The sequence below is a fragment of the Convolutriloba macropyga genome, chromosome 3, assembly GCF_964194025.1.
Source record: "Convolutriloba macropyga chromosome 3, txConMacr16.3, whole genome shotgun sequence".
NCBI lineage: Eukaryota > Metazoa > Xenacoelomorpha > Acoela > Convolutidae > Convolutriloba > Convolutriloba macropyga.
In genome coordinates this window covers 61,638,139-61,658,336 of record NC_134470.1, presented here as the reverse complement: position 1 = coordinate 61,658,336, position 20,198 = coordinate 61,638,139, and the positions used below count along the sequence as shown (strand labels likewise).

At 34.1% G+C, this 20,198-nt stretch overlaps 1 protein-coding gene across 8 annotated transcripts in view; it reads left to right on the top strand.

Moving 5' to 3' along the window:
• Positions 1-20,198, top strand: part of LOC142337186 (uncharacterized) — a 57,339-nt gene that overhangs the window by 13,576 nt on the left and 23,565 nt on the right. For all 8 annotated transcript variants that reach the window (XM_075386315.1, XM_075386313.1, XM_075386312.1 and 5 more), the window contains exons 3-4: positions 3,272-3,416; positions 19,550-19,726. In XM_075386315.1, the coding sequence (XP_075242430.1) occupies positions 3,272-3,416; positions 19,550-19,726 (322 nt within the window). The remainder of the gene's footprint in view (positions 1-3,271; positions 3,417-19,549; positions 19,727-20,198) is intronic.

The window sequence follows — 20,198 nt, the reverse complement described above, 5'->3', positions numbered from 1 at the left end:
TATGCAAATTTGAACGCATGAAAGTCTGCACATAGGCAAATTTGAACGCATGAAAGTCTGCACATATGCAAATTTGAACGCATGAAAGTCTGCACATAGGGAAATTTGAACGCATGAAAGTCTGCACATAGGCAAATTTGAACGCATGAAAGTCTGCACATATGCAAATTTGAACGCATGAAAGTCTGCACATATGCAAATTTGAACGCATGAAAGTATGCACATATGCAAATTTGAACGCATGAAAGTCTGCACATAAGCAAATTTGAACGCATGAAAGTCTGCACATATGCAAATTTGAACGCATGAAAGTCTGCACATATGCAAATTTGAACGCATGAAAGTCTGCACATATGCAAATTTGAACGCATGAAAGTCTGCACATAGGCAAATTTGAACGCATGAAAGTCTGCACATAGGCAAATTTGAACGCATGAAAGTCTGCACATAGGCAAATTTGAACGCATGAAAGTCTGAACATAGGCAAATTTGAACGCATGAAAGTCTGCACATATGCAAATTTGAACGCATGAAAGTCTGCACAAAGGCAAATTTGAACGCATGAAAGTCTGCACATAGGCAAATTTGAACGCATGAAAGTCTGCACATATGCAAATTTGAACGCATGAAAGTCTGCACATATGCAAATTTGAACGCATGAAAGTCTGCACATAGGCAAATTTGAACGCATGAAAGTCTGCACATATGCAAATTTGAACGCATGAAAGTCTGCACATAGGCAAATTTGAACGCATGAAAGTCTGCACATATGCAAATTTGAACGCATGAAAGTCTGCACATAGGCAAATTTGAACGCATGAAAGTCTGCACATAGGCAAATTTGAACGCTTGAAAGTCTGCATATAGGCAAATTTGAACGCATGAAAGTCTGCACATATGCAAATTTGAACGCATGAAAGTCTGCACATAGGCAAATTTGAACGCATGAAAGTCTGCACATAGGCAAATTTGAACGCATGAAAGTCTGCACATATGCAAATTTGAACGCATGAAAGTCTGCACATATGCAAATTTGAACGCATGAAAGTCTGCACATAGGCAAATTTGAACGCATGAAAGTCTGCACATAAGCAAATTTGAACGCATGAAAGTCTGCACATAGGCAAATTTGAACGCATGAAAGTCTGCACATATGCAAATTTGAACGCATGAAAGTCTTCACATAGGCAAATTTGAACGCATGAAAGTCTGCACATAGGCAAATTTGAACGCATGAAAGTCTGCACATAGGCAAATTTGAACGCATGAAAGTCTGCACATATGCAAATTTGAACGCATGAAAGTCTGCACATATGCAAATTTGAACGCATGAAAGTCTGCACATAGACAAATTTGAACGCATGAAAGTCTGCACATAGGCAAATTTGAACGCATGAAAGTCTGCACATAGGCAAATTTGAACGCATGAAAGTCTGCACATATGCAAATTTGAACGCATGAAAGTCTGCACATATGCAAATTTGAACGCATGAAAGTCTGCACATAGGCAAATTTGAACGCATGAAAGTCTGCACATATGCAAATTTGAACGCATGAAAGTCTGCACATAGGCAAATTTGAACGCATGAAAGTCTGCACATATGCAAATTTGAACGCATGAAAGTCTGCACATAGGCAAATTTGAACGCATGAAAGTCTGCACATAGGCAAATTTGAACGCATGAAAGTCTGCACATATGCAAATTTGAACGCATGAAAGTCTGCACATATGCAAATTTGAACGCATGAAAGTCTGCACATAGGCAAATTTGAACGCATGAAAGTCTGCACATATGCAAATTTGAACGCATGAAAGTCTGCACATAGGCAAATTTGAACGCATGAAAGTCTGCACATATGCAAATTTGAACGCATGAAAGTCTGCACATAGTCAAATTTGAACGCATGAAAGTCTGTACATAGGCAAATTTGAACGCATGAAAGTCTGCTCATATGCAAATTTGAACGCATGAAAGTCTGCACATAGGCAAATTTGAACGCATGAAAGTCTGCACATAGGCAAATTTGAACGCATGAAAGTCTGCACATATGCAAATTTGAACGCATGAAAGTCTGCACATAGGCAAATTTGAACGCATGAAAGTCTGCACATAGGCAAATTTGAACGCATGAAAGTCTGCACATAGGCAAATTTGAACGCATGAAAGTCTGCACATATGCAAATTTGAACGCATGAAAGTCTGCACATATGCAAATTTGAACGCATGAAAGTCTGCACATAGGCAAATTTGAACGCATGAATGTCTGCACATAGGCAAATTTGAACGCATGAAAGTCTGCACATATGCAAATTTGAACGCATGAAAGTCTGCACATAGGCAAATTTGAACGCATGAAAGTCTGCACATAGGCAAATTTGAACGCATGAAAGTCTGCACATAGGCAAATTTGAACGCATGAAAGTCTGCACATATGCAAATTTGAACGCATGAAAGTCTGCACATAGGCAAATTTGAACGCATGAAAGTCTGCACATATGCAAATTTGAACGCATGAAAGTCTGCACATAGGCAAATTTGAACGCATGAAAGTCTGCACATAGGCAAATTTGAACGCATGAAAGTCTGCACATATGCAAATTTGAACGCATGAAAGTCTGCACATATGCAAATTTGAACGCATGAAAGTCTGCACATAGGCAAATTTGAACGCATGAAAGTCTGCACATATGCAAATTTGAACGCATGAAAGTCTGCACATAGGCAAATTTGAACGCATGAAAGTCTGCACATATGCAAATTTGAACGCATGAAAGTCTGCACATAGGCAAATTTGAACGCATGAAAGTCTGCACATAGGCAAATTTGAACGCATGAAAGTCTGCACATATACAAATTTGAACGCATGAAAGTCTGCACATATGCAAATTTGAACGCATGAAAGTCTGCACATAGGCAAATTTGAACGCATGAAAGTCTGCACATATGCAAATTTGAGCGCATGAAAGTCTGCACATAGGCAAATTTGAACGCATGAAAGTCTGCACATAGGCAAATTTGAGCGCACAGTTTTTTTGATATAGGCATTTTTGAAGCTCGAAAGACCGAATAGGCTCTTTTCGTCTGAGCACCAGCAGCTTTAGCCGGAAAGGCCCTGGATATGGCGACATTTTGGCAGGGGACCTCAGCCTGGGTCACGTTGTCTTCAAGTTGTAAAACATGCCAAAAGTGTTTGTATATATTTTCGTTAGTTAAGGGAAAAGCAGTTGATATAATACTTCAATGTTATGATGTCGATGCGTGGTTTGCAGGGATTGTCCCTGCTTGCATTGGTGCTGGTGATACTGGGTCTAGCAGTGTTGATTGCAGAGACGATGAGGAGTCTAGTGTCCAGCTACCAGACAGTGACTCATTCCATCAAGTGGATAGAACAGACCGAAGTGTACACTGCTCCAGGTAAAGTGGCAAAGGAGCTTTTTCAAAAGATTTCTTGCCCGGGTCGAGGTTTGGTGGTGAATTTTCGTAAGAAATGCGGTGAAATGCGGTGAAAAAAAAATAATTTTCACCGCGTATTTCTTACATCTTTTTGCGGTGAATGCGGTGAATCGCGGTGAATTATTTTTTTCACCGCGTTCTCGGTGGCGGTGAATTATTCTTTTTCACCGCTTAATGCGATGAATTATTTTTTTTCACCGCATCTAGCGGTGAAAAAAAATAATTCACCGCTTTCTCTCAAGAGAAACAATTATTTTTTTTCACCGCATTTCACCGCATTTCTTACGAAAATTCACCGTGTCTTCTATGAATTCAGCCTGCTGAACTTTTCTTTCCTGAATCCAACTGATTTTATTGAAAACAATATGGATACTTCAGCCCACAACAAAATCTCACATAATTTAATGCTTTTTAGCGTTTACACCTAGGCCTGGGGTCGAATAGCGGTGAATTATTTTTTTTCACCGCATTCACCGCAATCACCGCATTTCTTACGAAAATTCACCGCATTCACCGCATTTCTTACGAAAATTCACCAAAAAACCTCGACCCGGGTGAGGGGATGTTTTTTTGAAGCGACTTTAAAGCATAAAAAAATGTAAAAGATAATATCCTGCGACTTGGATCGCGTGTTTGAAACAAGCCCTTATCGTGCGCTCAAATTAGAGCATGGTACACGCAAATTCACGTCTTATTAGACCGTTCAAGACCATAATATCCTCTGATCACACCGTCCGAGACTAAAATGACCTCCGGTTAGACCGGCTCCAGACTTTCCTGCGCTCGAACTTTAATACCAGACTATGTAACACGAACGCACAATTCAAAGGCGTGGGCTCGAAGATGTTCTGATCAAAGATCGTTGAGGTCTGGAATCTCAAATAGGGCTATAACAAGCATTAATACATTTTCACGAAGATTTATGCTACTCTGCAGAACTCAACTAGTTGGCAGTTTGATTTATAGAAAAATTATATAAAATCTTTATTCAAGATATATTTTAATTTATAGGATACCTATGGAGTGAAACCGGATGATTCTGGTATCGAAATTTTTAGCTCAAAAAAGGATTTCCAATTCAAAAATTATCCTATAACAGTACAAGAAAATGAAAGGCAAAAGTTTTCAAATAAGATCATGAGAGTTGGAGGTTTGTTTAACTTAAAAGATTCTTGTCAGTCAGTTCCGGTTGAATTTTGCTCTTATGGACAAAAACTTCTAACGACTGAAGTAACAAGTTAAAAGAAAGTTTGATGTGAAAGTTGAAATTTCTGAAATTATTTTTTTGGGTAAGATAAGGAATTATTGCCCAATTATAATAATCTTTTTGACGCATATAAACGCCCTGCCAAATTTTTAAATATCGGTCTCAAAATATATCTGCGTTTTCTGAATGTTTTGCTGACAATTTTGTAATTTATTAGCAATCAATTTTTCTTTTTTTTTCCAATTGTATCATCCAACTGGTGGTAACTAAATGTTGAGTAATTAGTTGTGTGGACTTGCAGCACGCTCAACTATGACCAAATGCGATTATTTTTTTTGCAGAATGAAGACAGTTAACCATAAATTTTGGATCCGATCTTGGTGAAAAGAACAAATTCGACCTTGGTGACAATTGCGAGAATAGATATGTTTTTTAAAGGATATACTTTTTGAGAAATTTAAGCTTCACCGTTTTTGTATTTCCCACAATCGTACAACTTGCTATTTTAATTGGGTTAATTGTGATTTTTTGCAAAATGTCACCAGAACGGGAATTGAAAAAGATGAAAAAGTAATATTTTAAAAATTTTGCCAGAAGAAAAATAAAATTTTGTGTAGTCAGTCTACTGTACTTTCTACAAAAGCTTAGCTGTTCCGCAGAAAATTTTCAAAATTTTTTTTAGAAGTGTTTGACTGTGGAGTTGATTCATTTTTAGTTTTTTAGTTCTTATATGGACCTCCACCTTAGGTTTATACAGAACCACCAGCTTTCCGCCGTATATGTTGTGTTCTGTTTACATACCGAGCTTACATCTGCTTAAAAATTTCGCTATATTGGAAAAATAGGTTGAATTGTTGGACATTCAATTAACGGGAGCTGAATTTTCCGACAATTTGTGATAATTGTTGATAATTCGTGCTCAATCATATGAATTCGGGCCAAATTTTGTATAAAAGTGCTTTTAATTTAAATTTTTAAAAGCATTTAAATTTTCTAAAGCAGTTTTAAAAACACCATGTCTTGTGTCTTGGTGAATCTTTCTTGTTTATCTTACCAAGATTTTTTGTCTTGATAACCGCACAAAGGTCTTGAAATTTATTCAAATCTTGATATCAAGTGCAATGTCAAGATGTTGGCTAGAATGACAAATTTTTAGTATTTTTCTTATCATGGTGTATCAAGTTTCGGTTCATTGGGACATCACTGAATTACAAAATACTTTCAAAATGAGCGTTTTGAATTGTATCAACAGTTTGAATTTTGTTTGTATGGCAGAGAAGTTTGTATGGAGACAATGAATTTTTATTGTCCGCTCTCCAGCTGATTTTTTTTGCAATTGGTACTTTCTGAGACAACGATTGGAATATTTAAAGAGTGCACATGCAAGATTGGTTCTAATCTTTTCCTTAAACGATCTTCAAATAAAAGTCTACCCTAAAAGAAGTTTGTTTTTTTTTTCATAATAAAAAAGTTTTCAAACTATTCTGACGTCAATTCTGATAAATGCATCGAAAATGTTTTATAGATAAAAACCTACAATTTTTTTTATATATTGTGTTTTGGGAAAACAGATGGAATTTTTTTTAGAGTCAGTGACTAATTAATAATTTTCTGAAAAATTTTATATCGATTGTCCTCTTTGGAGTCAAATTTTTCATGCCATCAGTTTGTCTGATATCAACATCAATGGGTTGCGATGCCAAAATCTGATATAAAAGGATCCGTTTTTCTCAACTACAAGCGACATTGTTGATTTTAAAATTAAATGTATAGAAAATTGACAGGGAACAATAATGTGTACAATCTGTTACAATGAGTTACAATATATTTGATGGTGAACAGTTGCATCTTTCAATAATTCTAAAACCGTAGTGTTCTCATTCTTTTATGTATTGGCAAAATGTTTCGTTTCACTTACTTTCAATTTTTTTGGTTATTTTTTGGCATATTTAGTACATTATTTGCAAGTTTATGTTGTCTTTTGCTTTTTAAATAAATCAATTTTGTTAAACATCAAACATTTTTCCTCAAGTATTTCTTTAAGATGTTTAATATCAACTGAAAAACTCGAGCTCATAATTTTTTTTGCTCTGGAACACCATGTCTTTTATTCAATGTGTCGATTTTTCCCGAACACATTCCTTTTTCAAACGCATACAGACATCGAATTATTCGACAGTCCCCTTGAATTCCCTTGATTTTTTAGTCTGTTTGTTAAAAAGAAAAACAAAAATAAAAAATTGAATATCATTGATGAAGAAAAGAAACCCAATCTTTGTTTTTGTCCAAACAGCTTAAATTCGTTGTAAAAGTTTTCATACGAAACACAAATGCTACAAATTTTTATGACTAAAATTGGAAAAAAAATGAAACACGACAATTGACAAGCAAAAATTGTTAATTTCCTGGAAATTGTTACATTTAAACCGTTTTACTTGTTGTTTTGTCGACCTCTACCAAAGGGGAAATACTTACATGTCAATCCTTATAAATCAAGTCACTAAGAATCATTAGAAAAATTATATTATTTGGTTAGTTCAAAATAATTTGTTCGTACTTAGAGAAAACCGAAGGAAGTCAGTGGACCCAGCTTTCTAAATAGGAGAATATTCTCAAACTGCTTTTTTAAAACTGCTCTAAAACTATTTTTTCAATTTGTTTTGAACTGGTTGATCTTAGACTACACTTTTATAAAAGTTTTTCGACCCTTTTTGACAAAAATTATTTGTTTACTTGTTATTATTTGCTTTGTTTCAACAACACTAGTTGTTTTCATTTTTGATCCACTTTACTCTCAAATTTCTATTGCTTTCTCTGAACAATTCATCTTGGCATCATCTGATTTTTATTTTGCATCATTCTGTATTGAGCTTTTGTAAAATGAACTATCGTAGAAAAGTTTTTTTTTGGTTAACAAAATTTGAGCATTGGGAAGAGCATCAAAATTTCGACTACTATAACGAAATTTTCCTAATTTTTAGGCATTTGAAAAGGTCCATAGAGCGAATGACCAAATGGCTTGTTCCGTGTTCCTCAAATCGCAATCTATACAAGTATGTAAGATGATGTTTGAATCAGAAGAAGGCATGGATATTATTGATTTTGAGCTTGTTTTGTAGCTTTTTAGTAAAATGAAATAGCTCCGTCTTATTAACAATTTGTATCAAATTGTTTTCTTGCGGGTACTTATCAGTTAAATTATATGTTTAACTGTTTTATATTTTTCCAAACATCTTTAATTTTGAACAATCTTGACAAAATTACTAGTATTTTCCGCAAATTTGGCGCTCTTCTGCTAATCACTGTCACTTCATTGTGATATAAAATTTAAATTAGAAGTCCTAAAAATTTGCCGTGAGGAACACGATGTTTAACAATGGTATTTATTGAAAAAATTGGAGAAAAAATTGTTCGTCTGAAGAGAAATTAAGAGAGCAATTGTTGATTTTTATAAATGAAGTTTTATTAAGGAAAATTTGTTATGAAATGGAGTTGAAAGCTTTAGTGAGATTGATAACGATGCCTGCGGTATTTTGGTCCTTCTGAATGATAAATAATTGCTCCTCTCTAATAAACTTTAATGTTTAACAGATTTGCGATGCAGCAGCTGGGCTCGATTTGAGATGTTTGTTCCGAAAATGACCAATTTAAAGAAAGCAATACTCTGAAAATAAATATCTTTTTAGCTACTATGTTCCTCCATCTTCATACATTTTTAACAGGCGATTATTTTGTTGTTTTCTTCTGAGCTGCTTAAAATTTTTCTAGAGTAATCTTTTGAAATAATTTATCAGAAATTGTACTTTCTAAAGAGAGGCATAGAAACTGACAATTTTCAATTAAAAAGCCTGGGATATCTTTTTGAACTGAGTACAGTTAAGCAGAAGTTTGTGCTGTAATTTGTCAATCATTTGTAATGTACGTGAAAAAACATCTAATACATTTGAGGAGATTAAAATATGGAAGTTGAGGAAAGCATGATTGAGGAATCTCGTATGTCAAATTAAATCAAGGCAGATTTTCGAGTGTATTATTGAGTAAGCATGCCTGTAGCGTCCGTAAAAATGTGATGGTGCCCATTCGTAAAGTAATGTAGACGAGTTCGTGACCGATATAAGTTTTGCACAATGCTTTTCCAGTTAACTTCAGGTCATGCCTTAATAAATCTGCCTCCATTTCAATCATTAAGGCCTGCTAAAAATTTGCTATTTTGAATCTTCTTAGCCAAATGTATCTTGCGAGTACGGCGCAACCACTAGCAATGAGAGCATTTTATATAAGTGTAATATTTCAAATATGCATTTAACACCTGGAGTTTTTGACGCGCTTTATGCAGTCAATGTTTTACAGAAAAAAAACACCGAGGAAGAACAATATATTAACAATAAATTATTTTCAAGAACATTAACAAGAACATACTTGCAAGGACATCAAAGGCTCGAGAAGCCTGTATAAAGACGACTCGAGTGAGCAGATTTAAAGTTTAATCAGTTCTTTTTATCTTAATCGAATATTGATTAACCTATTTTTCACCAAAAGGAGCAAAAAAGATCTTCGGTAGCGCATATGTAATTGTCCCAAAAATTTTGTAAGACCGATTTGGCGGTTACAAAATGCAGTCTTAAAACTGGTTTATTACGCTTTTTCCTAAAATTACAACTTTACTAGTAAGTCGCTTCACCCTGTTATGTTTCATGTTTGTATTTTCTTTGGTTGTTTTGGCCTAATTTTAACCGGATTCTTCTTTTTATCTGATTGTAGTAACCTAACCTTTTCTTCATTAAAATTTCCATATAGAATTGTTATGTTTCGCGTATTTCCTTATTTTATGTTTTTATGAGAACTTTACAAAATTCGTATAAAAGGAGTTCCCCCACAGTGCATAGTTTATGTTTCTTTCTGAAAGTTTCTACTAAATCGATTCTCTTCAAATTAAATATAGTTCTCCAAATGAATCTTTGGTAATTTTCATTTTTCATGGTCTTTGTTTTAGTGGTTGTTCCATAGTTTAATACTCCGTAATGATTAACTGGTTGAATGCATGTAATGTAGATTCTACTCAGCCAAATATCTTTTTGTACTTACATTGAAAAATATCTTTTTGTACTCACATATGATATTATAGCTTTTGTAATTCCTTTTAAGTGCGCTATCGATCAATTATCAAACCTCTGTACTTGGAACTGTGAATAGTTTCTCTTTCTTGTGCATTCATAACAACAGAATATAAGAAACAGAATAGGACCGAGCACAGAACCTTGGGGATCACCCGTATCTGTCTTTTGTAATTTTTTGGCAGCAGCGATAACAAATTTTGTTCTGTTGGAAATATAGTCTTGCAAATTTGCTAACACTGGTCCTCTTAAACCGTAGTCTGCAGACTTTTTTAGAAGCACTCTGTGATCAACAGTTCTGGTTGATTTCCCTAAATCAAGGAACTTGCAGATGCTTTTCTAATTGCTGTTATCAGTTCTGATTTTTTCATTTATATCTGTAATTGCATTAACAGTGCTTCCCTTACCAAATGGCTTGGAGTGCAGGAGACCAAATTTTTCTAGAAAAGAAACTATTCTCGTTTTCAAAATTCTTTCATAATTTTTGCTGATTACAGGGATCAAAGATATAGGACGATAATTGCCGCAATCTAGTTTATTTCCTGACTTAAATAATGGAATTACTTTAATTTTACTCACATTTTAGAACATGTGGGATTTTTCTTTCCGAGATCGCTCGATTAATCAGATAAGATAAAACATCACTGATTTCGAAGTTGACCAATTTTAAGAAACTCATTGCCTTTTAAACCCACTATTCTTAAGGCTACTAATACATCTAACAACTTCAACAGGACTTGTTTTTCTCAGGAAAAAGGATGAACTACATTTATGATTACTTTTTGGTTTCATATGGGTTGGGAGAACTTTTACCAACACAAAATAAAACAAAAAATTTTACCAACATTAACCAAATATGTGTTCATGCTATCGCCGTTAAAGTTATTTACACAGGGCTAGCTGGTTATTGTTTCCAATATCCTAATTTTTTTTCAAGATTTCAAAAAACTTTGATTTCTGTTTCAGTGTATCATTAAAAAGATTCTGATATTTTTTTTTCGATTCGTCAACTAGTTTTTTAACTTTGTTTTGCTGGTTTTTCTAGCGTTCTTAAGAGTTTTGGGTTCTTCGAAAAAGGAAATATTTGTAAAACCTCATTTTTTGCCGACGCTTTTTTGATGCTATTTGTAATCCAACCGTTGTTTTTGTTTCTTTTTAGATTCAGTTTTCCTTTTTTTTTGAAAAAAAAACGTTGACAAAGCTTTACTTAATAAACTGTTGACCAATGCAAAAGCGTCATTAGTATTCCAAGTTTGGAGTTCTTCCTCACAATTGTAACTAGCAAATGAAATCCAATTTTTAGAATGATTCAAGTGAGTTTCGTTTTTACGTTTTTTTCACTCTTTCATTAAAATCTTTTCAAATGGGATTTTTTCAACCTTAAATATATCTGTTTTGCCTAGAACGCTGAAGTGGTTGGTTATATCGGTTTGGTCGACGTCACAGTGAAGTTTCAAATCGGCGAAGCAGAAATCTATTAGAGAAGTAGAAGTTCTTCCCTGTCTTGTGGGCTTCTGATTTTTCAGAGAAAAATCATAGCTCTATGTATATTCTATTAACCATGATGCCGTGAAGGAAGGTTTTAACAGAATAATTTTGAAGTCCCCGCAAACAACATGATGTACAATTTTAGTTCTCGGTAGAATGTCTAGATGTAAATTCAATATTTCAATGAAAAAAATCTTCTTTGAATCAGGTGGTTTGTACACAATTGTGAATGCAAATTGAGGTTTAGTGTTAAGTACAAAAATGGTAAAGCATTGTGTAGCATCGCTGATTTCTCAAGTTAATAAATCAAATTCAGGATTACGTTTAAGGTAGATTCCAACAACACCTTCTCGTTTTTTCCGAGTGCATAAAAAAACCTCCTGATAATTTTCTATTTGGATCAATTTCGTGTTGGTAATTTCAGTTAAAGCTACCACCAAAGGGTCATTATTGCAGAACAAATGACTGAATTCTTTGAAATTTTTGCTCAGTGACCTTATGTTCTGTAGTAGAGAGAAAATAGAAATTTTCGCGTAATTTACACCATCGCAAGCTAAACCATTGCAATAGTGATAAAGAAAAAAAGCACGCTCTTCTAATTCAAGAAGTCATTTAAAAGGTCAAAAAAATGTTTTACTCATTTAAAAAGTCGTCAAACATCGCAGAAGTCTCATTTTTGACTAAACCATAAAGTAAATTTCATCAACGGTTGGTCTTTGCTAAAAGTTGCTGAAAAAACCCGTTTCCTTAGATTCAATTGTATCACCGCGGGAGTTGCAGGAAGACAATTGTACGTACTTCTGTAATTGTTCTCCAAAGTATTCTCAAAAGTATTTCCGCAAAAATCGCAGAAAAACATCCTATCTCCTTAACATACCTTGTTGTCATTGTTGTCGTTGCTCGGAAGCCACAGAACAAAACATTGACAAACATAAAACTAAAAATCAATTTAATTTTGTTTAAACAGAAAAAAAAAACAAAATAAAACCCCTCCTTTATGTTTTTTTTTCAAAACCTAGTTTACCGAAGCCAAAAATGTTCAAGAAATATCCTCAGGTTGCTCAACCGAGACTCCTATATAGACGACAACACCAATATTGTTTCATAACAAGAACTCAAAAATTGAGTTTAGTTTGTTAGAGTTTTTCTTCCTTTTTATGCTTCAGCTAGGAAGTTTTCGTTAATCAGTTGCCTTTTTCGTTCTTGTTAAATTTTTCATAATTTTCAGCTGGCAACCTGGCCTCCTCCATGCGATAATGAGTTTGCTTCCACGCTCGAGTGCTATTGACGATTCGCCGAGCATGCTTTTTGATAGGCTTTTTCTTCTTGTCCAGATCATTCAGATAGTCCATATGCACAAACTCTTTTTCAACGCTGCCAGTTTTAAAACTTCTCCACTCCTGAGTTTTCTTGGTCGAATGGATATTATTGAGCCTTTTTGCATATTTTTTTTTACTGGAATAGCATAGAAGGCCTAAATTTTTTATGAACTGGTCACTTTTAGAGGTTTGAGTTGTGCGGTGGTTAATTTATTATTTATTTGTTGAGGTTGTGCACACAATGTGGAGGCCTTGTGTATGAATTTTGATAAATGTCGGTCTGTTTTCTAGCCCAATGTATCGGTAGTAGCAACCTAAACACAAAAAGCGGTGACAGATTTTACAAATTCTCCCAATCTTTTACAGGAAAATTCGCCAATTTTACAATAATTTTGAAAGCTTTGTCTTGGTTCAATTTAAAGAAATAAACGAAAACTTAAGAAATCTTGTGAGAAGTTAATAGAATTTAAAATAAGATTGTTGTTATTTTCCTGTCGATAACATATTTTCTTTTGTAAATTAGGTGCATTCTAGCTGGCAATGTAATTAGTTTTACGTTTTTTGGCGGGATAGAAGCGGGCTTGAATACATCAAAATCCCATAAATGAGCAAGTGTTTGGAAACTTTTGCCATTTAGAACTTCAGGTTGTACTGAAGCTTTTTTGAAACTTGGTTTTGGATTATTAGATAGTTTTTAGGTGCGCAAAGACGTATCTGAGAATAAATCTCGCAAGAATTTATTCAAATTTTGACTTTTTTTTACTTTTGTACAATAAATTTTTATTTTGGTTTCGATTTTAATTTTTTTGCCTGTTTTTCTGGTTTATGAAAACTAAGTTCATGCTATCGTGCAATTTTTGTTTTTTAATTCAGCATGGATGTATGCACTAATTTTGAAAATTTTCGAAGCATTCATTTCAACAATTTCGTGTTGTTTTCGCTCAGTGTGCCAATAAGATATCATTTTAGACTGCAGTAGGTTTGCCGAGTAAAGTTTAGCATTGCACTGTTCAATTTCAGGGAAAAAATTTTATTTTATAGTTTTGTTGATATTTTTTGCTGAGCTCAGTTTGTGACTGCTTATATTGTGTTTGCGTCCTCTTTTCTTTAAATTCATGTATATATTTTATTTCGTGCATATTGCTATCCGACGCTAAGAGCTCTCTTTTCTTGTTTTCCTTGAAAGACATGGATTCTCAACGTTTTAACCGAGAACACATATCCACAATGTAAATGCGTTTCATTTCTTTCACATAATTTACTGAAATTTTTGTATATCTTTAATTTAGATGAAAAGTTTAAATTTGTCTTCTGGCCAGGTCTAGGAACTTTAAATAATTTTCTACTTGGATCAATTTCTTATTGGTAATTTCAGTTAAAACTACCACCAAAGGTTCTTTTTGCAGACCAAATGACTAAATTCTTTGAACTTTTCGCTCAGTGACGTTATGTTCTGCAGTAGAGAGAAAATAGAAATTTTCGTGTAAGTTACACCATCGCGCGCTAAACCATTGCAATAGTGATAAAGAAAAAAGCAAGCTCTTCTAATTCAAGAAGTCATTTAAAATGTCAAAAAAACTGTTGTACTCATTTAAAAAGTCGTCAAAGATCGTGGAAGTCTCATTTTTTTGAATAAACCATAAAATAAATTTCATCACCTGTTGGTCTTTGCTAAAAGTTGCAGAAAAAACCCGTTTCCTTAGGTTCAATTGTATCACCGCGGAAGTCGCAGGAACACAATTGTACATACTTCTGTAATTGTTCTCCAAAGTGTTCTCAAAAGTATTTCCGCAAAAATCGCAGAAAAACATCCTATCTCCTAAACATAACTTGTTATCCTTGTTGTCGTTGCGCGGAAGCCGCAGAACAAAACATTGACAAATATAAAACTGAAAATCAACTTTAATTTTGCTTAAACAGAAAAAAAACAATATACAACCCCTCCTATATGTTATTTTCAAAACCTTGTTTACCGAAGCCAAAAATGTTCAAGAAATATCCTGAGATTGCTCAGCCGAGACTCTTACATAGACGACAACACCAATATTGTTTCATAACAAGAACTCAAAAATTGAGTTTAGATTGTTATAGTTTTTCTTCCTTTTTATGCTTCAGCTAGGAAATTTTTGTTAATATATTACCTTTTTCCTTCTGGTTATATTTTTATAGCTTTCAGCTGGCAACCTGGCCTCCTCCATGCGATCATGAGTTTGCTTCCAAGCTCGAGTGCTATTGATGTTTTGCCGAGCTTGCTTTTTGATAGGTTTTTTGTACTGGTCGAGATCATTCAGATAGTCCATATGCAAAAACTCTTTTTCAACGCTGCCAGTTTTAAAACTTCTCCACTCCTGAGTTTTCTTGGTCGAGTAGATATTATTGTGCCTTTTTGCATATTTTTTCACTGGAATAGCATAGAAGGCCTAAATTTATTATGAACTGGTCACTTTTAGAGGTTTGAGTTGTGTGGTGTTTAATTTATTATTTTTTTTTGAAGTTGTGCACACAATGGGGAGGCCTTGTGTATGGATTTTCATAAATGTCGGTCTGTTTTATAGCCAGATGTATCGGTAATAGCAACCTAAACAGAGAAAACGGTGACAGATTTTACAAAATCTCTCAATTTTCTACTGGAAATTTTGCAAATTTTACAATAATTTTGAAACGCTTTGACTTGGTTCAATTTAAAGAAGTAAACTAAAATTTAAGAAATCTTGTAAGAAGTTAATAAAATTTGATATAAGATTATTGTTATTTTCTTGTCGATAAGGTATTTTCTTTTGTCAATTAGGTGCATGCTAGCCGGCAACGTAATTATTTTTTCGTGTCTTGGCGGGATAGAAGCCGGCTTGAATACATCAAAATCCCATAAATGAGCAAGTGTTTGGAAACTTTTGCCATTTAGAACTTCAGGGTTTTTTGAAACTCTTCTGGGACTTGGTTTTGGAATATTAGATAGTTTTTATGTGCGCAAAGACATTTCAGAGAATAAATCTCGCAAGAATTCATTCAAATTTTTGCAATTTTTACGTTTTTGCTTAAAACTTTTTTTTGGTTTCGATTTTAATTTTTTTGCCTGCTTTTCTGGTATATAAAAATAAAGTTCATGCTATCGTGCAAGTTTTGTTTTTAATTCAGCATGGATGTATGTATTAATTTTAAAAATTCTCTAAGCATTCATTTCAACATTTTTATGTTGTTTGAGCTCCGTGTGCCATTAAGATATCATTTTAGACTGCAGTGGGTTTGCTGAGTAAAGTTTAGCATTGCACTGTTCATTTTCAGGAAAAAAACTTTACTTTATAGTATCGTTGATATTTTTTGCTGAGTTCAATTTGTGACTGCTTATTTTGTGTTTGCGTCCTTTTTTCTTTTATTTCAAGTATATATTTTTTTTCGTGCATATTTCTATCCGACGCTAAGAGCTCTCTTTGCTTGTTTTCCTTGAAAGACATGGATTCTCAACGTTTTAACCGAAAATACATATCCACAATGTAAATGCGTTTCATTTCTTTCACATAATTTACTGAAATTTTTGTATATCTTTAAATTAGATGAAAAGTTTAAATTTTTCTTCTGGCCAGGTCTAGGAATTTTAAATAATTTTATATTTGAATCAATTTCGTATTGGTAATTTCAGTTAAAGCTACCACCAAAGGTCCTTTTTTGCAGACCAAATGACTAAATTCTCTGAAATTTTTGCTCAGTGATCTTATGTTCTGCAGTAGAGAGAAAATAGAAGTTTTCGTGTAATTTACACCACACGCTAAACCATTGCAATAGTGATAAGGAAAAAAAGATGCTCTTCTAAATCAAGAAGTCATTTAAAATGTCAAAAAAACTGTTTTACTCATATAAAAAAAACGTCAAACATCGCGGAAGTCTCATTTTTTTTTACTAAACCATAAAGTAAATTTCATCACATGTTGGTCTTTGGCGAAATTTGAAGAAAAACCCTTTTCCTCAGGTTCAATTGTATCACCGCGGAAGTCGCAGGAACACAATTGTACATACTTCTGTAATTGTTCTCCAAAGTGTTCTCAAAAGTATTTCCGAAAAAATCGCAGAAAAACATCCTATCTCCTAAACACACCTTGTTGTCAATGTTGTCGTTGCGCGAAGCCACAGAACAAAACATTGACAAATATAAAACTAAAAATCTACTTTAATTTTGCTTAAACAGAAAAAAAACAATATACAACCCCTCCTTTATGTTTTTTTTCTAAACCTAGTTTACCGAAGCCAAAAATGTTCAAGAAATATCCTGAGATTGCTCAACCGAGACTCCTACATAGACGACAACACCAATATCGTTTCATAACAAGAACACAAAAATTGAGTTTAGTTTGTTAGAGTTTTTCTTCCTTTTTATGCTTCAGCTAGGAAGTTTTCGTTAATCAGTTGCCTTTTTCCTTCTGGTTATATTTTTATAGCTTTCAGCTGGCAACCTGGCCTCCTCCATGCGATCATGAGTTTGCTTCCAAGCTCGAGTGCTATTGATGTTTTGCCGAGCTTGCTTTTTGATAGGATTTTTCTACTTGTCGAGATCATTCAGATAGTCCATATGCAGAAATTTTTTTTCAGCGCTGCCAGTTTTAAAACATAATACTGAAAATTTTCTATTTATTGGCGTCACAATAAGCCCACGTCTTTACGCTTCGGAGAATATACTTTGTTCTACAGGATCAAGAGGCTCATTGATAGATATATTTTTTCATTCAACGGCTTTTTTAACCTTTTAAATCGTCTGTTTTTCATAACTAATTCCTTCTTATGAAATTGAACGAACTTAGTGATCCCAGTGGACATAATTCCCCCTGGTAATGGTTTGCGAGAAGGGACAACATGATACGCCACTTATCCAGTCTTTGTTATGCATTTAATATCTAAACATTTTTCAAAAACATTTATGATCTCCTCTGCCAATGTTTCGTTTTTACTGGCGTCGAAGGGTGGGTTTACGATTCGCACACTATCTTTTCGTGTATGCGCTTCGTGATCGCGGAGTCTATCGCCAAGTTAATCGACAAAATTTTCCAAGTCTCTAACCTTTTGGTCGGTAACCTTACTTTGTTGTCGAAGCACTCTTACTTTCTCCTATAGATTTTCCATAATCTGCTCCTTGGTCTCTTCTATCAAGGTGTAATGGGACATAATTGATAATAATATAAAATATGCTTTTAAGGGGATAAATTTTTCAAGGGATTGGAAACCAAAGTAATATCTATTTTGTTCTTTTCAAATCAGTTCAAATCAGTTTTTGCATTGCGTTGATGAAGCAAAAACAAAGTTCAATGCTAATTCTCTCGCTGCATGATTTGACAGTTTTTGAAATGCGTCGAAATATCTGATAAATAGTTCTTCAGAAATTCCAGATAAACATCCAAACAGAGCTTCTCCACTCCTGAGTTTTCTTGGTCGAATTTTTTTGGTATATGAAAACTAAGTTCGCGCTATCGTGCAAGTTTTGTTTTTTAATTCAGCATCGATGTATGCATTAATTTTGAAAATTCTCTAAGCATTCATTTCAACATTTTTGTGTTGTTTTCGCTCAGTGTGCCAATAAGATATCATTTTAGACTGCAGTGGGTTTGCTGAGTAAGGTTTAATATTGCACTGTTCATTTTCAGGAAAAATATTTTACTTTTTAGTATCGTTGATATTTTTTGCTGAGCTCATTTTGTGACTGCTTATATTGTGTTTGCGTCCTCTTTTCTTTTAATTCATGTATATATTTTATTTCGTGCATATTTCTATCCGACGCTAAGAGCTCTCTTTTCTTGTTTTCCTTGAAAGACATGAATTCTCAACGTTTTAACCGAAAATACATATCCACAGTGTAAAGGCGTTTCATTTCTTTCACAAAATTTACTGAAACTTTTTGTATATCATTTATTTAGATGAAAAGTTTAATTTTGTCTACTGGCCAGGTCTAGGAATTTTAAATAAATTCAAGCTCTTTATATTGTCTTTTTTGACTGACTTGTTCCCTTTTCTTGTAAGATTCTTTCACAAATATTTCCTGTGACTTCGAGCTGTCAAAACGGCATCAATTTGATGAGCCAAGGGGATACTAAGCTACATAAGAGTTCCCAAGCTGGCTTTCGTGTTATTTTAAGTTCTAAAATTTCTGAAAATTTTAGAAACCAGGACAAAAAGTTCACTTCTTTGCGTCCTCCTGTTCAGGTCAATATTTTTAAGTTTTGCAGTTCATTTTATTTTTTTTGTTAAATGCTTTTTCGATTGACGTGGCAGAGAAGCCTTGTAAGCAACATTTTTTCCCTCTTCTGATGTTGATAGTTTAGTAATATACATTTAAGCACAAAAAATTTTGAGGTTTTTTGTTACATGTGTTGGCCAGTGGACTTTTTTTAAAGCATCAAAAAGGGTTGAATAGTTTCAAAATGGACTAACAAGTGTCAGATTTCAAACTTTGCCAGCTCTTCGACAGTTGTTTTTGCATGACACGGACGGCTTTCTTTGTTCACAAATAATTTTGAATTGGTTTGGAAAAGAATAAAATATATTTTCATTTTTTTTAATGACCAATGTGTCTTACTTGTTGTTGAAATGTATCGTCATTTTTTTCCTATCTCATTTTTCAAATTCTCTATAAAAATAGAATTCTTCTTAATCTGTCGCTCCATACACTGATTGCTCCTTTTGCAGGCTTTCTCCAATTATTTATTGTCATAAATCCTGTGAATAATATTTTCTTGTAATTGGGCGTATGGCACTATAAAGTTGATGGTTTTCATCAGGTTGACAATTCAATTGCAATAATATTGCAAGATTCTGGCCAGATTACGTTTTCTTTGACCACTGCGCAAAATTATTGACATAAGTGGTTAATTTAGGCTTTCTAAGTGATTATCAGAGCAACAACACATAAATTTTTGTTCATCAAGAAAGTGATCAGATCCTGACGACCTTTCTAATCTATTATAACAGTCTGTTGTACCTTTTCAGCTGTGCTGTCCAAGGTCATAATCTATGACACGCAATATTCCTTCACAACTCCAGACACTGAATCCTTGTCCACATCATCTCAGGATGTCCAATCAAATGGTAAAATGACCTTGTCATCAGATGAAATCGACCAGGATGCTCTCTCGCAGCAACAATTATCAGTGGACAGTTCATCGGGTAGGATATTATTATGTAGAGTGACTCATATATTGGAACCATTCTTTCCCGCACTGCTATTGCTGACCCCAACCCAACATAACTAATGAAATTATTATAAACTATTATATACAATTCTTTAAAAAGCACATTTGCATAAAAGTTTCATGCCCTCAATAGGGGCATTGCGTTGCGAATAGTACAATTTGATCGAGTAAAGTACTCGACAATGTCTCTCCCCAGGATGAGGTGCGCAACCCAATCCAGCTGCGACCAGACCGACTACGGTCGCGCAAGGGGTGATAAACGCGATCTTTCTGCAGAGTCTGGAATTACTAACTACTGCATGGAAAGTCTGATCAGGGCCCGTCCAGAGTCTGATTTGATCATAGCGTGGTATAGCTTCTGGATAGGTTCGTGGTATGACCTCGATAGTATGAACAGAGGAGCTCTGTCTAGAGTCTGTATGGACTGTCCGTCAACCAATTCAGAA